Below are 18893 nucleotides of genomic sequence, written 5' to 3'. Positions count from 1 at the left end.
CTTTAATCATAAAATGATTAAAATGATTATTTTGTTGAAGGTCTTCTGTGTATCTATTGAAATGATCATGTGGTTACTTATGTGGTGCTTTATTGAATTGTATTAATGTTTTGAATCATACCTGTATTCTGGGTATGAAGCCTGCTTGATCTAGGTGGATAAAGGTTTTTATGTGTTGTTGAATTCAGTTTACAGGATTTTATTCAGGGTTTTTGCATCTAAGTTCACCAGGGATATAGGGCTATAGTTTCCTTGAGTTGTTGTGTCTCTGTCTAGTTTAGTCATTAGGATGATGCTAGGCTTCATGGAAGGAGTTGGGGAACATTCCCTATTTTCGAATTGTGTGAAAAGGCTTGAGAAAAATTGGTTTCAGTTCTTCAATGGAGGTTAGGTAGAATCACCTGAGAATCCATCAGTTCCTGGAATTTCCCTTTAGGGAAGGTTTTTTGATTACATTTGCACACTCAATTGATGTAATAGGTTTAGGAGATGTATATGCTCCAGATTTAGTTTTGGTAGGTGGTATGTGTCTAGGAATTTATCCATTTCTTCAGCGTTAGCCTATTTATGGAATAGAGGATTTGGAACTATGTCCTAATGATTCTTCCAATTACATTGAAGTCTGATGTGACCATTCCCTTTTTCTATCTACTTTTGTTAATTTGAGACTTCTCTGCTTTTCATTTGATTGTATTGGCCAGGCGTTTATCAATCTTGCTAATTTTTTCAAAGAACTGACTTTTTTTTTCAATTGCATTTTCTTTTTTTTATTAATTAGTTTTTTATTCAGCAAATACAGTCAGTTTGGTACCATTATTAGGCTAATCTATGACCTATCCCCCTCCCCTTGGCTCCTCCTTGTTCAGGTATATGGGTCATGCATTGTGGAGTTAGCCCACAGTTATGGGTAAGACAAATTTCTCTGCATATCATGACCCAACATGTGGCTCTGACATTCTTTCTGCCCCCTCTTCCACAAAATTTCCCTGAGCCATGCTGGGTTCATTTTTGGTCTGCTTCAGTGATGAGGTGTTGGGGGCTTCTGGGACTCTGGCTCTCTGATATGGTAGGAGTTGATTTTTCTCTGTGTTGATCTCCTTCACCCTTGTGCTGGTATCCAGTTCATCAGGAAAGCAGCACCCTTGCTTGCTTCACCAATTTTTCTTAATTTCAGCTGGGGCAATTTGAGGTATGATGGGGTGGCTCTCTCCTTAGGGTCTACATCTATCTAAAAAAGAGAAGCAGATTCTCCAGCAGAGAGTATCCACTGTTGGTGGGAATGTAGGATGGTACAACCACTTTGGAAAGCAATATGGAGACTCCTGAAAAATCTGACAATAGAGATACCAACAGACCCAGTTATTCCCTTACTGGGCATCTACCCTAAAACCATCAAACCATAGGCCAGAGAGATTTGCTCAACCATGCTTGTAGCAGCTCAGTTTGTAATAGCTAAGAGCTGGAATCAACCCAGATGTCCATCACTAGAAGAATGAATAACAAAGATGTGGTATATCTACACAATGGAATTCTATACAGAGTAAGAAAAAATGACACGATGAAATTTGAAGAAAAATGGTCAAACCTGGAACAGATCATTCTCAGTGAACTTACTCAATCACAGAAAAAAAAAAAAAAATGCCACCCAATCTCCTCATCTACAGCACCTAAGCTGAATCTACCCAAGATGCCTTACATAACCCTGCTAGCATCTCATGGACTAGGCAATAGGATGGGTGGGGAGGGAGGAGAGGAAAATGCAGGGGTGAAAAACACAAATCTAGACCCAAATTGCAATGGTACCATAAAATTCTACTTCTTAAAAGGCAGACCAAATAGCTGAACCTTTACCAGGCCCTTAGAGGGAACACCTGAACCACAAGACACTGGAGAGGGTATGATGAAGACTGACTTTAATCTTCTACATCTTCCCACCCTCTCCCTCTCTCTGTCTTCTCTCTCTCTTGTACATTAGCTATCTTTTTCCTCCTTTGCTTAGTGGGCACTAACCTGTAACTCCCAGTACCAGCATGTGGCTATCATCCACAATAAGCTTTTGATCAGAGAGACCTACAAGGTTTCCTAAAAGACAGATTTCTGTCAGAGTACTTGATGACCCACCAAAGGGTAGTGGTAAGACCCTACTGCTGAAGACACCTTATGTGGTTGACATGTAAAATGGAATGGCATGGCTGGAAGTTGAAAGAGAGTCAGTCCCCAGACAGTCAGTGTGTCTAGTGCCAGAAGGTGGTACATGGATGACTGGGAGAAAATGACCAATATCTGTCCAAGCAACTCATGATCTAACCTACTTATCAGCAAATAACCTGTTGTGATGCCCACACAAGTGCAATAGTGGCACACAGCCATGGTGGGGAACCAACTGCTCTTGATTTGGCTAACTGATCCCCTCAGTGGTACAAGACCCATAGCTGGAGCTGGGAAACAAGTCAGAACCATATCCAAACATAAGCCCACTCTCCATTATCAAGCTGCCATCAATCATGGGTTATAAGAGGGCCTACACCCATTAAATTCTCTATTAAAAAAAATAGTCAGGGTTATCTCCTTTGTCAAAGAACTGACTCTTGCAGCACATGGAGGGCTGAGGTGGTGCGAGGCTGCTGCAGCAGGGGAGTACAGGCCGGCGGTGGCCCATGGGGTGGGAGGCCACAGCCTATCCGGGGCTGGGATGGAGGGTCGGGGAGATGGAAAACTGACCACCATCTCAGGATGTCTCTTTCTGGCCGTGGATATCTTCACCATCTCAAGCATTGCCAACCAGACTGGATCAACAGTGGTGAGTCGCAGGAGTGCTTACTGTGGGCCTTGTGGGACAGTGTCAAACAATCCATGGACAAGACCAGACCTGCATCCCTCCCCAGCCTCCCCTAATGGGTCACCACACTGTTTTTTATCATCATGGGAATCATTTCACGGACTGTCACATGTGGCTTGCTCGTGGCTTCATATGGGCGCAGAGAAGTTACAAAACATGCTCGATGGATAGCGTTCACTGAAATTATGCTTTTTGTATGGCTGCCCTCATATTTCCAATAGGATTTTACATCAACAAAGTCAGAGGTCAACCTCATAAATTACCCAACAACACAGTGGTTGGGTCATCATATGTACTTTGTGTCTTATGCATTTTCTTTACAATAGTAGGACTTCTATTTGCTGGCTAAATGTGTTTTCCAGGCTGATGAATGTTGAAACTGCTTGAGTCCCGTGATTTTTATTTCAGTTTTGATTTGTGAAGAGGGAGGGCCAAGACAAAGCTGAGCTCCTCAAGGGAGGTGCTCAGATGAGACTAACGCCAGGAAGAAAAGATGCTTTGATTTGTTCTCACTATGCATTTTGGATTTAAAACAAATGAGAGCCTTTTCCATAACCAAATACAATATTGACTAAATCTCCTGAGCATATTCAGGCACTCAGTCTGCACTGTGATAGCAACTTAATGAAGGAGAATGCTTTATACTGAAAAGCATGTGGCCCTTTGTGACTATGTTGTTCTGTTTTTACTGTCTAATGATTCATTTGAGGGGGAAAAAAAATCGTAAGCATTTTGCATCATGGTGGACTAGAGGTATGCAAAAGAAGTTCATGTGGGGCTGGCCTCAATACCTAAGAAATTAGTGTTCACAACTTCCTTGTAGTGTTAAGAGCTTTTGGCACCAGAGTGGATTGCCATTGTATTACTGTACCACAAAGCCAATAGATCAAAACTTGTTCACTAAAATGTAAAAAACAAACAAACAAACAAACAAACAAAACCTCAAATTCCCTGTGTACAAAAGAACAAACAAATAAACAGTAAAAGATATGTTTGGGGTGGGTGGGAAAAATCTTCCTTATCTTATATTTATATATATATATATATATATGATATGTATTTTTATGATGCAGTTAAAAAAAAAGAACTGACTCTTGGTTTCATCAATTTTCTTAATTGTTTTTGTAGCTTCCAATTCATTGATATCAGCTCTGATCTAAATTATTTATTTTATCTGGAACTCTTAGTGTTGGATTGTTCTTATTTTTCCAGTGCCTTTAGACAGATCATTAGGTTATTAATTTTAGCTCTCTATCTTTGTTATGAAGGCTTTTAATGCTATAGACTTTCCCCTTAGGACTACCTTCATTGTGCTCCATAAATTTTGGTATGTTGTATTTTCATTATCACATTCAGGTATAAAAATTTTACTATTTCCTTTTTTATTTCTTCTATGACCCACTAATTATTTAACAATCTGTTGTTCAATCTCTAGGAGCTGGTGTAATTTATGATGTTTTTCTTGTAAATTTATAGCTTCATTGCATTGCGGTCCAGTATGATGCAGAAAGAAACCTAAATTTTCCTAAATTTATTTCTTTTCTTTAATATTTTTATTTTTATTTATTTATTTGAGAGCAACAGACAGAGAGAGAAAGAGGCAGATAGAGAGAGAGAGGGAGAATGGGAATGCCAGGGCATCCACCCACTGCAAACAAACTCCAGATGCATGCGCCCCCTTGTGCATCTGGCTAACGTGGGTCCTGGGGAATTGAGCCTCGAACCGGGGTCCTTAGGCTTCACAGGCAAGCACTTAACTGCTAAGCCCTCCATCTCTCCAGCCCTTTCCTGAATTTATTGAGGAATGCTTTATGCCCTAAAATATGACCAATTTTGGAAAAGGTTACATGCATTTCTGAGAAAAATGTATATTCTGTAGAATTAGGGTGGAATGTTCTGTAATTTATGTATGGTGGTTTAAAGATCTATTATTTCCAAGTTGATTTTCTGATTTCATGCAATATTTATTGATGATAGTGGGGTAATGGAATTCCTTGCTATGATGGTACTAGAATTTATTTCTGATTTGTTGTCAAGTAGTTTTTGCTTGAAAAATTGTGGTGCACCAGTGTTTTGCACATATGATTATGATAGTAATGTCTTCTTGTTTGATCTTTATACCTTGATGAGTACGAAGTGTCCTTCTTTGCCAATTTTGATTACTTTTGTTTTGAACACTATTTTGTCATTAGTTAGTCTGCCAACACCCACTTGTTTCTTATTTCCATTTGCTTTGAAAATCATTTCTCACCCTTTCATCCTGAGTAGGTGTCTATCCTTAATGGTGAGATGAGTTTCTTGAAGATAACAGATGGAAGGGTCAATTTTTCTGATCAACCCTATAAACTTGTATCTCTTGATGGGTGTTTTAAGACCATTAATAGTTAATGTTATAAGTGTTAGTTTCAATTGGAAGTTTAATGTGGTTTGGTGTTTTCTTAGGCTTTGAATGTTTTCATGTCTGCTGGAGTTTTGGTTATTGTGTTCTTCTTGTAGGCTCTTGAGGTTGGTTGTTCAACTCTTCTGTGTAGATTATCCCCTGAAGTCTTCTCTGTAGGTTTAGCTTTGTGTTCAAATAATCATAGAGCTAGTTTTTATCATGGAAGGATTTCCTTTCTCCATCTATTATAAGTGATAATTTTGCTGAGTACAGAATTTTGGGTTGGTAGCCTTATTTTTTTAGAGTATAAAGTGCTTCATGCCAGACCTTCTGAGTTGGAAAAATTCTGAGGTAATTTTGATGGATTTGCCTTTGTATTTAATGAGTTGTTTCTCTCTTACTGCATTTAGTATGTTTGTTTTCATTGTCTAGAGTTTTAATTGTGATATACCTTGGAGAGTTCCTTCTTTGGTCCAATCTGTTTAGTGTTCTATGATCTTCTTGTTTCTTGATTGGTCTTTTTCTTTGAGAAAGTTGGAACATTTTCTTCAACAATTTTGTTGAATATGTTTTCCATGCTTTTGACCTGAAATTCTTTATGGTATACCCATGATCTGGATGTTTGGTCATTTTAGAGCATCCCACAATTCCATTTTATTTTGTTCACATGATTTTTTAACTTGCCAATATTTTTGGACTTCCAAATCATTTCTTCTGTCTTGTCTTCTCCAAATGATCTGTCCCTCACCTGATTAACTTGGTTAGTAGCAATTCTTAGGAGGCTTTTACAAACTCTATTTGATATTTACTTTCTGTTACATTTTTCTGTGCTGTATACATCCCATTTTTGCATTTCAATTTCAGGTCCTTGTTTGATTTTTTTGATGCTTCTTGGTACTCAGTTTTCATTACTCATGTCTTAATTAAGCTGAATCTGCTTGTTATTGAGATCTATTTGTTGATTCACTTTTCATTCATTTAGCTCTATTTTGAGGTCTCTGGTTTTCATCAATTTTGTTAAGCCTAGTGACAAAAGCTTTGTGATTCCACTCAATTTCATTTATATGACTGTTTATTTTTTTTATTTGTTTCCCGTTTAGTGATTTGCTTAGTCGGCATAAATAAGTTCATTATGCTTTCATTTTGGGATTAAATTTATTTTGTCTTCTCTGTGTTTTCATGGGAGACTTGCAGTTTGGGACTAGACAGGCTTAGTGGGGATCTCTGGTTGTTGTCTGCTGTTTTGCTTCACATTGAGGGTCTACCCATCTTAGGTAAAAGTCTGTTTTAATAAGGAATAAGCAAGTATTTGCCCTTGGAGTATCTTCAATGAGTTTTCATTTTGGGTTTGACCTGGATTAGAAAAGTATGGTATTGTAGTGTATTCACAGATGCATGGGTTATAGAGGTTGCATGTGTACCTGCTATCTGGGTTGGTGACTGATATGAGGGCTGTGGTTGGAGGTCTGAATATCTTCAGTCCACAGTTACATCAGTGCATTGACTGTGGTGCATATGGGGCCTTAGAACTTGCCCCTGCTCCCCTGCAGTACCCAGCTGAAGAGACTGCAGTATACTCACTGGTAGCCTCCAACTGGTGGTTGCCATATATTTGTGTGCTCTACTTCCAGGGCAGCATAACTGTGTTAAGGGGGCACTAGTAGTCAGATACCAGAGGTAATGAAGTAGAGAGGGGCTGCAGGGCACCAGGCTCAGTGGATCAGGATGGAGTTCTGGTTCACAAAGTTGATACTGATTGGATACACAGGCCCCAAACACACCTTTCCCCTTACCCTCACTGAGCACACAGGCCTTAGACATGCTGTGTCCCTTACCGTCCTGGAGTACAGAGGTCCCAAACAAGCTGAGGCCCTGAACACCTGCCCTATTCACCAACTGGATCCATTACCAACCTAGTTCTCACAAGCTCCAATCAAGCTAGCAACCAAAATGCACAGGGTCCAGATAAGTCCGGTTCCTCTCCAGCCTGGAGTGCACAGGCCTCAACACCAGACAAATTTCTTAATGTGAAGCCTAATGAAACCTAAAATACTAAGTTTACTATTCTTACAGGCAAAAGACTGAGCTATGGGACTTGAGAGATGGCTTAGCACTTAAGGTGCTTGTCAGCAAAGCCAAAGCACCCAGGTTCAATTCCCTGGTATTCATGTAAAGACATACATAAGGTGGCACATGTATCTGGGGTTTGTTTGCAATGGCTAGAGGCCCTTGTGCTCCTATTCTCTATCTTTTTCTCTCTCACATAATTAAAAAAAAAGGCTGAGCTATTATTTTGAAAACCACACCTTATTACATTATTTTCAGAAACTGGATGAAAGTAATATTGGCTGAAGAACCATTGATGTGTATCTAAATATCTATATTTTTCATAAATTATGTTCCTTAGTATTTAAAACTATTATAATTTTCATTACAGTATAAGGGTTACTGTTTTTTTTTAATTTGCTTTAACAGGTAAAAATGCTTCTCTAACTCAAAACAAATGTTGTTTAATCATAAATAAGAAAGTTTAATTCAGTTTAAATGAGAAAGTTTTTCACTGTGTAACTTAAGCCTTAAGCCAGTTTTGTAGGAAGCAACTGATACCTTTCTTATGGTTGTATATATGCAGAGAAATTTAAACATTTGCTTTTTAAATATTTAAAAATTTTAACTTTTAGGACTATTATTAATCTGTGACCAAATGTAAAATAAAATTGTTTGTTTTTCCATTTAACTTTTTTTAAACACTCTTTATATTTATTTATTACATTTATTTGAAAGAGTGAAAGAGAGACAGAGAGGGAGAGAAAAAGAGAAGAGAGAGGCAAAAGAGAATGGGCATGCCAGGGTCTCCAGCTACTAAGAAAAACCCTAGATGCATGTGCCACTCTGTGCATCTGGCTTATGTAGGTCCTGGCATATTGAATTTGTGTTTTTTGGCTTTGCAGGTAAGCGTCTTAACTGCTAAGCCATCTCTCCAGCCTGTTTTATCATTCTTAACATAAAAATTCTAGCCAAGTGTGGTAGCACATGCCTTTAATCCTAGCACCCTTGAGGCAGAGGTAGGAGGATCTCTGTGAGTCTTGATGCCACCCTGAGACTCCATAATAACTTTTAAATCAGCCTGAGCTAGAGGGAGACATTGCCTCAAAAAAAAAAAAAAAAAAAACCTGTATGAGGAAACACATAAGATACTTCTTAAGATATTTTATGAATATTAACTAATTAAAAGCAATGAAGGAGAATCTATACCAAAAAGGGTTTAAGTCTAATTTTTCATCTTATTGTTTAAAGGATACTTAAAATACAGACCTTATAGTTGATTGATAATGTCACAGAATGTTCCAAAATTTGTGTGCAAGGTGTTTTTTCTGTGCATTATCCTATATTATCTATATGAGTATAGTATCTATGTCATAATTCAGCCTTACACTTGCTAAATGGAGAATATGTCTGCTGTCATAACAAGTTATAAGTACTGTGATGAGTTGAGAAAAGAGTATAGCACACTAAATTTCATAATAAATATATTTGAATTCCATCTTCTGAAAACAACTTTGGTGAAGTGACATATTTAAGGTAAATCATTATGCCAATATTAATTATAATTTTGAAAGTAGATTTAAATTAATGTACCTGGGTTGGAGTTTTTAAAATTATTTTTCTAACCATTGTATAAATAACATATTACATTACCTATGAAAGCATACTGTTAATTCAGATATATCTCATAGTCTTTGTCAATAAAAATCAAAGCCTCTTTTTAGCATAGATAAAAATAGTGGGAAGGGGTAGAACATGGAGTAGGCTAACAGTGGTACCAACTTGACTGTTTTTACTGAGTACAAACTAATTAATAAAAATTAATAAATAATATTTTTAAAAAGACTATAACCTGTGTTAAAAATAAATATATTTTTAAAAAAATAGTGTTGTGAGGGCTGGAGAGATGGCTTAGCAGTTAAGTGCTTGCTTGTGAAGCCTAAGGACCCTAGTTCGAGGCTCAGTTCCCCAGGACCCACGTTAGCCAGATGCACAAGAGGGCACATGTGTCTGGAGTTCATTTACAGTGGCTGGAGGCCCTGGCGTGCACATTTTCTCTCTCTCTCTCTCTCTCTCTCTCTCTCTCTCTCTCTCTCTCTCTCTCCCTCTCTCTCTTTCTCTCGGCCTCATTCTCTCTCTGTGTCCCTCTCAAATAAATAAATAAAACAGGAAAAAGAAGAAAGAAAACAAATAGTGTTGTGAAATTACAGTCTGATTCTAGTATTTTAAATACTTAACTGTGTGTTATATATGATAATTAAAATCTCACTAAGGTGTACTTAGAATGGTATATAATTGAGATATCTGTTAACACCCACAGAACACCACCATGTGTATACATGATATACATATATACATACAGTGCACGTAATATGTAATGCATCACTGTATTTGCTGTTTTAAATCTTTTTTCAAGTTAGACTTCTGTAAGTAAGAACTTTGAGTAGTTTCTTCTCTAGATACTTTTGCTAGTAACACATGTTTATTATTGAGACACAACAATTAGGTTAACTTGAGTGACTTATAAGAACTAATTTTACAGAAACAAAATATTAACTTTGACTATAAAATTTCTAGTTTTGTTTCCCCTTTTTTGCCATACATTGATAACCTCTGTATTTTGAATGTAATCACAATGTAATAATAGTTATTTTGTGTATTCAGAAGCACAAGTTGATGAAGCTTTATTTTGTATAAAGTTCTCAAGAGTGGGGAAATTATGAGTAGATACTCAAATTCTACATCAAAATCTGATAAACCAAATATACTTTTAACATATGTATGTGCTTGTTACAGTTAAATCAACCACAATCAATTGGTTAAATAAATAACAAGAAAGCACATTTAGCCACTAATCTATCTCTACCGCCTCCTTCAATTAAAAAAGACATCACAATGAAACACTAAATGTGTTAAGTAGGTATGTTGACTCATACCTATGATTCCAGTAACTAGGAAGCTGAGGTAGGTGGTTCACTGTGAATTTGTGTAGCCCAGGCTAAAGAGTGAGACTCTTACCTGACCAAAAAATAATAATTATAATGATAATAATAGCCTAAAACAAAAGAGTAATGTTTGTAATATAACTAGGGAATTTTTTTCAACATTTTATTTTAAAGGGTTTTTGCAATACCCCATATTCTTGAATTCTGCTGGGCAGCGTGGAGGCAGTTTTTGCCTGCCTGCAGTGGCTGGAGCAGAATGTCTGGTGTCCTGCTCCATAGCTCTTCTGCCCATTCTACCCTTCCACACCATGTTTATTTGAGCTGGAATCTCTTACAGATGCTGCTTTTAATGAATCTGAGCAAGAATTCCTAGTCTCTTTTCCCATTTAAGGAAGTAGGGATACAGGCTTGCACGGCCACACCCAGGTCTTTACATGGAATCTGGAGATCTAGGCTTGCCTGGGGTGAGGTGAGGTTCTCAAGCGTGTGTAGGCAAACTTTATCACTGAGCAATCTCTTTAGCTCTACTTTCAACATTTTAATATCAGACATGAATGATACAGTCAATATTAATCTTCAATAATTCTTTTTTTTCCTCAAGCATTCAAGGTGAAAGCATTTTTGTTTGCTTACAGATGTTAGATATAGAGAGGGACCCTATCTCTGAAGTAGATAAAACATTAATTATGTCCAACTTCTTTACAAAACCATCAGGCATACAATAAATGAACTAATCTGAAATCCTGTTGCTCAACTCTTCACATTTATTAAACATTTGTGAATTAAAAAAAAAGCCTTTGTAAATGTATTAAAGCTCTTTGGTTTTTAATTTATTTTCTACATAAAGTGGGCTTTTACATTTTTATTTTGGTCAGTACAAACTATGTAGTATTTATTCTATTTGAATTTTATATAAATGGGCATATTGGATATAAAAGAGTCATGGTAGCTAAGAGTCGTTGCTATTATATTCTGGGATGATTTTACAAGCAAGGAACTTAGATTATGCAAAATCTCTGACAGCAAAAATAATAAAAGATACTGGCCAGAAAAATGTAAGAGTATAAATACATGTTGTATGGCTGTCATACAGAGTAAGAGCATTCTCTGACTATGCCTTTAACTGGAAAGTGGCTAAAGCCTTGATATTGTAAGGTTCAGGAGTGACAGAGACCACTCTGAGGCAATGATGGAAGTTTGGAAGTTTTTATTAAAGGAAGGGGCTGAGGGGGAGTGAACTGCCAGGACTGACTATCAAGAGATCAAGAGCAGGAGCAGTCAGCTTTGAGATTACAGACAGTGAGCTATAAAGACCTTTTCAGTTGGGGAAGGTGAGGAAGGGAAGGAACTCCTTTGTTCTTTATATTAGCCATAGGGTGTGAGACCAGAAGTGACCAGGTGAGAGATAAAGAGGCAGGAAACCTAGACCTGGGGCATTATTAGGCCAGGAAGGGATAATGGCTGGGCAGTTCCTTGAAGAATGTGGATGACCCACTTCCTTATCGCTGTCACCCTCCTGCTATAACTCGATTTTGCGTCCTGACCTAACAGATGACATATATATGTATGTATGTATGTATGTGTGTATACACACACATACACACACACACACACACACATACATACATACACACACATATACATATATATACATACATACATACATATATATATATGTATATATACATGTGGATCTGGATGCAGATGAAATTATTTTTCTGTGGAATTAAAGCAACATAGAGACAAAAATATGGATTCTTCATGCATATCACATATCAAATTATTCATGAATTAAATACATCTACACATAAACACTGAGCTGTTTTCACTAACTCATGGAGGAAATTATAAGTTATCAGGTCCATTAAATAGAGAATAGGAGATGGAATGCAGGAAGGAGAATAAACAAAAGTAGCATTTTTTTTTAAATTTTCAGTTCAATATGAAGTATTAGGCCCTAATTTGCAAACATCCATGTCATTTGGGGGCATGGAAAAATAGATGCTTGTTTTCCTTCCATTTATTGTAGCTTTTGTCTTAACTGTCTTATTCTACTGTCTAATAGGAGTTTCTGTCATTAACATTGAAATCTCAAACTCATAGATTGACAGTTAATATTTCATAAAAACCATTTTTGAAAGAAAAAAATTAAAGTGAACTAAAGTGTTGTAGTAAGCCTATAATTTTAATCTATGATAAATAATAGAAAGCATTGTATCTATAACAAAATTTCCAAAAATGCATGATGTAAATATAACAATTATGGAAAGGTATTTTGTTCCTCATTTTTTAAGTGATTAAGCTGAGGCTTATTAATATTACATTGGGTTTCCTCCTCAAATTTATGACTGTTGTTTGATACAAAAAAGACTCAAATCCAGGAGCATCTGACTCCAAATCCTACCACTGTGTGTATGCACCTATAACTGTATAAATATATGTGTCAGAGTTTAACAACTCAGCATCAGAAATTAAAAGACCAACAACTTATTTTCTATAAGAATATTATGTTAGCACTTGGGAAATGGCTTAGCAATTAAGGTGCTTGCCTATGAAGCCTAAGGACTTTGGTTTGATTCCCTAGTACCTATTTAAGCCAGGTGCCCAAGGTGGTGGTGGTGCATTCATCTGGAGTCATTTGTATTGTAAGGCTTGGAAGCAGTAGCACACCTGTTCATTCTCTCTCTTTCTGTGTCTCTCAAATAAGTAAATAAATAATATTTTTAAAAAGAATGATATGTTGATTTCCTTACACATTTAGGTTTAACTGAGAGAAGTTGAAGTAAATTCATAGTTCTATAAGTCTAGTTATATTGTGTAAAACTTAACAAAATTTACTATATATGATGGATACCAAGTTGTTTTTAGAATAAAACTATATAGACCTATCTTTTCTTCCCAGATTTCTACATTTATCCCTTCAAGAATATGTATATTATTCACAAAATATTATTATGTGTATTATTCTCATAACATATTCAAAAAATCATGGATTTGAGGCTGGGGATATTTCTCAGTGGCTAAGGCATTTGCCTGTGAAGCCTAAGGACCCAGATTGAATTCCCCAGTGCCCCTGTAAGCCAGATGCATAAGGTAGAACATGTAGAGTTCATTTGCAGCAATTGGAGGCCCTAGTGCACCCATCCTCCCTTTCATTCCCCCTCCCTCCTTCCTTCTTTCTCTTCCTCTCTCTTTCTCAAATAAATAAAATGCTTTTTTAAATTTAAAAATAATAATGGATATTTATTTCCCCTTTTTATATTTATTTATTTTACAGGATTTTTCTATGTAGCTTCATCATGTTTCACACTTGTGAGCCTCCTGCCTCCATATCCTAAATAATAGGACTATAGTTATGTACCACCATACCAACTCTGGAGTTTGGCATGTTTGTGGATTCTGCTTAAGGCATCTGCCAACTCTTGCCAAATGTCTATGTTCCACATAGGCTATATAGTGAGGGATGATTATAGCTTTAACACAGAGCATAGACTGTGCCTCCATTTCCTACATGTGCTGTGAAAGCATTTTCTATTCAATTAGTGTGAATCAACACATCGCCATTAGCTAATTAAAGCCAGGAATATAAGCAATGTTAATCCACCCTTCTCATACATGCAAACTTATTGAAGTTGAGCCCAAGTTTTTTCTTTTTTAAATGCAACAGATTGGAGTTTATCTTGGAAGGATGCTTCCATCTGTGAAAACTGTCATTGGAAGACGAAGGAACACTTTAAAATAAATTCACCAGCTGTATTGATAATCTTGTCATGAGAGGAAGGCCTGAAAATGATAGAACTATTTGTTAAATTAGTTATGCCAGATGACAGGAGACCTAGCTTGTGTGTTTTTCAGTTCCTGATAATGACTTTAAAAATCGCTAAATTGTAGGTGAATGGAACTGATACAGTTTCAAGCTATAATTTTAAAATAAAATGTAAAGTACTAAAGTTAAAACCATTTTAAAATTAACTAAATGACCCACACTATGCTATAAATTATGTGGTAAAAACTAAAAAACTAAAAGAAAATATAACACTGCAAAATGTACACAAATTAATGTGCTGGTAAATATTCAATGCTGATACTTTTGTGTTGAATTGAACATATCAGGAATTAGAGAAATGACCCAGTGGTAAAATGTTCTTCCTGAGGGCCTAAAGGTATCTGAAATGGCCCACATTCAAATCTCCAGAACTCATGTAAACGGTGGTGTGGTCATGAACCTGTCACAGTTCTGCATGGGGAAGCAGAGGGCAGGGAATCACCTGGGTCCTAGAAAAGTAGCAAGCTGTGTTGTCAGAAAGAGACTCCAACTCAACCAGAAAGGAGAAGAGCAATGAGTAGGGCACCTGAAGTTCTGTCCTGGTCACCACCACAGGCAAGTTCAACTGGCATCAAAAGGACACATACACATGTATAATCACAAAGACCACACTCCTATACCTATCCAAACACACCACATTATATACACATATAAACACAATCAAAAAAAGAAGAGAAAGAAAAAAGTGAACAAGCATTTCGAACATTATTTTACAGATTTTTGCACTAAAAATCAGCCAGCCTGGACTCCATAATAATAACTTTCTTCAACCACCAAAAATAAAAAGGGAGCAAACTTTTCATGTTATAGGCATATAATTATTGTACCCAAAAGATTAGATACTTGTATTTGTCTGAACATAACTTTGCACATTTTTCTTTATACAATGAGACACCAAAATGTTTGTGACTGATTGAACAACATGAGGAAACTATAGAAGTGGAGTATATTTTCATGCAGGGGGCTACCTGGGTCTGTATAAAGTCCCTTTCTCAATTTAAATTTTCTAGCCTTTACTTTTTAAAAGGTTGAAGAGCTCACTGAATAGAGGTAAGCCTCTTGTTTGGAAGATCGACTCCAGAAAGCATCCCACTTACTAGGAGAGATAGAATTGATATTGATTTTGTGGTTCTCTGTGAAAAGAATTGAGGAGACACTCTCTCCTGAACAAGCTTCTGACTGCCTTAAACTTTGAGTACCAAGGTCTCTGAACAGTGGAGTTTTCCATGCATTGCTTAAGTTACCTGGGAAGATGGATCTCAAAGATGATTTCTGAATCATTTTTTGTACTCAGCCCATTTTCAAAACAATACTGTTTCTTTTTTCTCATATAAACTGATTCATTCCTTATTCTAAGCATACTATGAAATCCTTCACATTGTCCCTTTTTCTACTTCCTTTCTGATAATTTTCATATGACCCATTTGATAATCTTTTTACTTAATCCCTAATATTAAAACCCTGAAAATAAAATCATTTCTTCATAATGTAGTTTGAGAACAGTTTACAAACATATGTTATATATAAAGTTTTACTTCAAAATGTATTTCAGACACATCACTAAATCATCACAATAACACCTGCTTTGAACTTTCCAGAATATTGGCCCATGTCAACTCAGAAGCTCTTAGATAACAGTTCTCAGACATCTATTACTCTTGTGATACCCAGAATTGCATCAAATGCTATCCATTTAAAGTTGATGTTTAAAAATATATGTTTAAAATAGTCATTTGTCCTTGGCTTAAAATACATTCCAGAAACCTTCCTACAAATTTTGTTTTGTTAAAAGGGTTACTGTTGAAGTCATGGTTGTATTGAAGAATTAGCCGACAATGTTATGGCAAATAATAAAGAAGATAATTGCTCTGGTAGTTCTACATGTACACCAAGTCATGAGTCATATGTGTGAATTTTAAATGTTTAATTTCTTGCATTTCTCCAAATGTGTTATTTTTGTATTTTCATGTTGAGTGTCACTAGGAAACTCAAATTGGCCCTTGAACACAATCAATTTTGTTGTGGAAAAAATCCTTAGATGTTTAATTGGTTTTAACTCCTTCTATGCTTTCTAAAGATATTACAAACACTTCTAATTCTGTCATATGTTTTTCAACCATGAGTCAGTCAATAAATATTTATTAATCAATTCCATCAAATATTTTCAAAATGTCAAGTAAGAAGAAAAAAGTATACTGACCAATGACTTTGTGGCTGTCACTAATAAGGATTAACTATTTGGTTTCCAGTACTGAGAGGATCGATGAACTTAAAAACTTAGGATGTTTGCTTAGAAGTAGGCTGATTAATTTTTTTATCTAGTAATTGTTTATTTTACCATTACTTAGAAAAATTGGAAAATTATCTACAACCAGAAAATGAGGCCAATAGATCAACACTGTGTCCTTTTATAACTACTCTAAGACAGTGCTTAAATACAAGGCACACATACTTTCTGGAAAAAAGTAATTGGCCAACTCATTTGTTAATTAATATGAATTAAGTTTTGATACTAACTCTTTGCATTTTAACTTGTAGATGTGTTTCTAGTAGAAATGCACTCTGCTTATCCATATTACATTGTTGTTTCCTTGCCCACTTGGACATTATCCAGTTGTATTTCAGATCTATCAGTATCATTCAAATATTCATTAAGTTGCCAAAATAATTTTCAATCCCTCAAATACACATTTCTATTTTTTAAATATTTTATTTATTTATTTATTTGAGCAAAAGAGAGAAAGAGAGAGTGGCAAGTAGAGAGAATTGTTTGTCCCATGGCCCCTAGCCACGGCAAACAAACTGCAGACACACGCCCCACCTTGTACATCTGGCTTTTCATGGGTACTGAGGAATCAAACCCAGGACATTAGGCTTTCCGGGCAGGCACCTTAACCACTGAGCCATCATTTTATTTAGGCATTTACCAGTTGGTGGATAGTCAAGATAATTTCACATTTAAATTTTTATGAACAGTGCTGCTGTAAATATTAGAAGGTTTTATTGTGGGCATGTTTTCCAAATCACTTGAATGTATAGTGAAGAATGGAATTGCTACATCAAATATTACCTTTGTTTTTAAGCTTATGAGAAATTGTCAATGTTTATTATAGCACTGACATAATTTTCTATTTATATCAGCAATGTCTGAAGGTTCCAATTTTTCTGTATCATTGCTCAAACTTTTAAAAATATTTGTTTTAAATACAGCCATCCAAGTGGGTGAGATACAGAATCTCAATGTGGTTTTAATTTACATTTTGATAATGGCTAATTAGCATAGTATCTTATCGTGTGCTTATTGGCCATTTGGATAACTTATTTGAGGTAATGTTTTCTGCTCCATTTCCCAATTCTTAATTAAGATGCTTAGTTTCTTATCATTGAGGTGGATAAAAATATCCAGATACAAAACCCTTATTACATGTATGATCTTCACACAATTTATCTTGTATGGGTTCTTTTGTTCACTTCCTTAATACTTGGGGCTATTTATTTCTTTTTCATTTATTATTCCTTACACAGTTATATGGTTATCCAATTTATGAATAAAGTAGGTTACAAAAATTATTGGCAATAAAAGGAATTTCTAGCTATTCTAATATAGTCCACTACAGGGAAAGGTGAAAACTTATTGAGGGGTAGACCAAAAGTCACTTTAAAAAGTACTTTCTTTGCACCTTTTGTTAGTGGTGTGTAAGTCAACCCAGAGTGTCATAAAATATAGTGTCCCATACAAGCCAGTAGAGAGACATGAAGACAAAAAGCTTTGAGTATTTTGAAATTAGTCATATGGAAACATATTTGAATATAGAGCTATTTTGTGTATGTGCATGCATGTGTTTGCATGTCTAGATCATACTGTGGTGTGTGTCATGTGCACATTTATGTGTAAATATGTATGCCATGTGTGTGTGTGGAAATAAGAGAAGAATATCAGTTGTTTACTTATTGCTCATCTGTGTGTTGCTTGTGACAGCCTCTCCCTGAACCCAGAGCTTCTGCACATTAATAACCCTCTGTGATTCTCTTGTCTCTGCACCTCCTCTGCCCCACAAACACACAAACTTGGGTTACAGACACTTGCAGCTACCTCTGCTTTCAACATAGGTTCTAAAGCATTGAACTTGGCAGTCTCCAAACTGTAAAGCAACATGCTTAAATGACAAGCTCTTTAAACCAGTAAACCATTTATCCAACTACTGTGAATAACTTTTTTTTTTTAAGAAAATTATTGTCTTAAAGATTGCTCTTAAGCTTGCTCAAACATTCTTCCTACTTACCTTTGCTACACATGAAAGGAAGAATTTAGGACAAGACAGAATTGGTGGTTTGTGAATGAAAATAATCTCTGATGCATTTATTTAAATGTCCATTTTCTAAAACTGCTTCATTATTCTTATATCCATATTTTATGTAATAAAGAATACCTATATATTAAGTACTATTCTCATTGTTAGGTGACAGTTCCTGGAAGCACATAGTATTGGAACATGTATATCTTGACGTCTTGATATGTACTGGAATAATCATTGTGTTGTAATTTGATGTTTAAGGTAAGTTTTTATGTAATATTGTTTCATTTTGTTATTTCAACAGAACTATTATGGAGCTGCTAAGCTAATTTTTTCTGACAATCCACTTGGTCTTACTTGCGGAATGGTATGTCCAACCTCTGATCTTTGTGTAGGAGGATGCAATTTATATGCCACTGAAGAGGGATCAATTAATATTGGTGGACTTCAGCAGTTTGCTACTGAGGTATGTAAGAAAGTCACCTGGTTTTCTACCCACTACCAAGCACAAAGCTATGAAAATAATTATAATTCTTAGTGTTTTGTTGGTATTCCACACTTT

The 18893-nt window shown here is 35.9% G+C and overlaps 1 protein-coding gene and 1 pseudogene across 2 annotated transcripts in view; both read left to right on the top strand.

Annotated features, from left to right (window-relative positions):
* Dpyd (dihydropyrimidine dehydrogenase) overlaps positions 1-18893 on the top strand; it is a 1202971-nt gene that overhangs the window by 393058 nt on the left and 791020 nt on the right. For both annotated transcript variants that reach the window (XM_045137960.1, XM_045137961.1), the window contains one exon: positions 18636-18797. In XM_045137960.1, the coding sequence (XP_044993895.1) occupies positions 18636-18797 (162 nt within the window). The remainder of the gene's footprint in view (positions 1-18635; positions 18798-18893) is intronic.
* Positions 2693-3206, top strand: LOC105944463 (annotated as a pseudogene).

The sequence above is a fragment of the Jaculus jaculus genome, chromosome 19, assembly GCF_020740685.1.
Source record: "Jaculus jaculus isolate mJacJac1 chromosome 19, mJacJac1.mat.Y.cur, whole genome shotgun sequence".
Classification (NCBI taxonomy): domain Eukaryota; kingdom Metazoa; phylum Chordata; class Mammalia; order Rodentia; family Dipodidae; genus Jaculus; species Jaculus jaculus.
The sequence above is the reverse complement of the archived record's forward strand: the minus strand, read 5'-3'. Positions and strand labels throughout refer to the sequence as shown.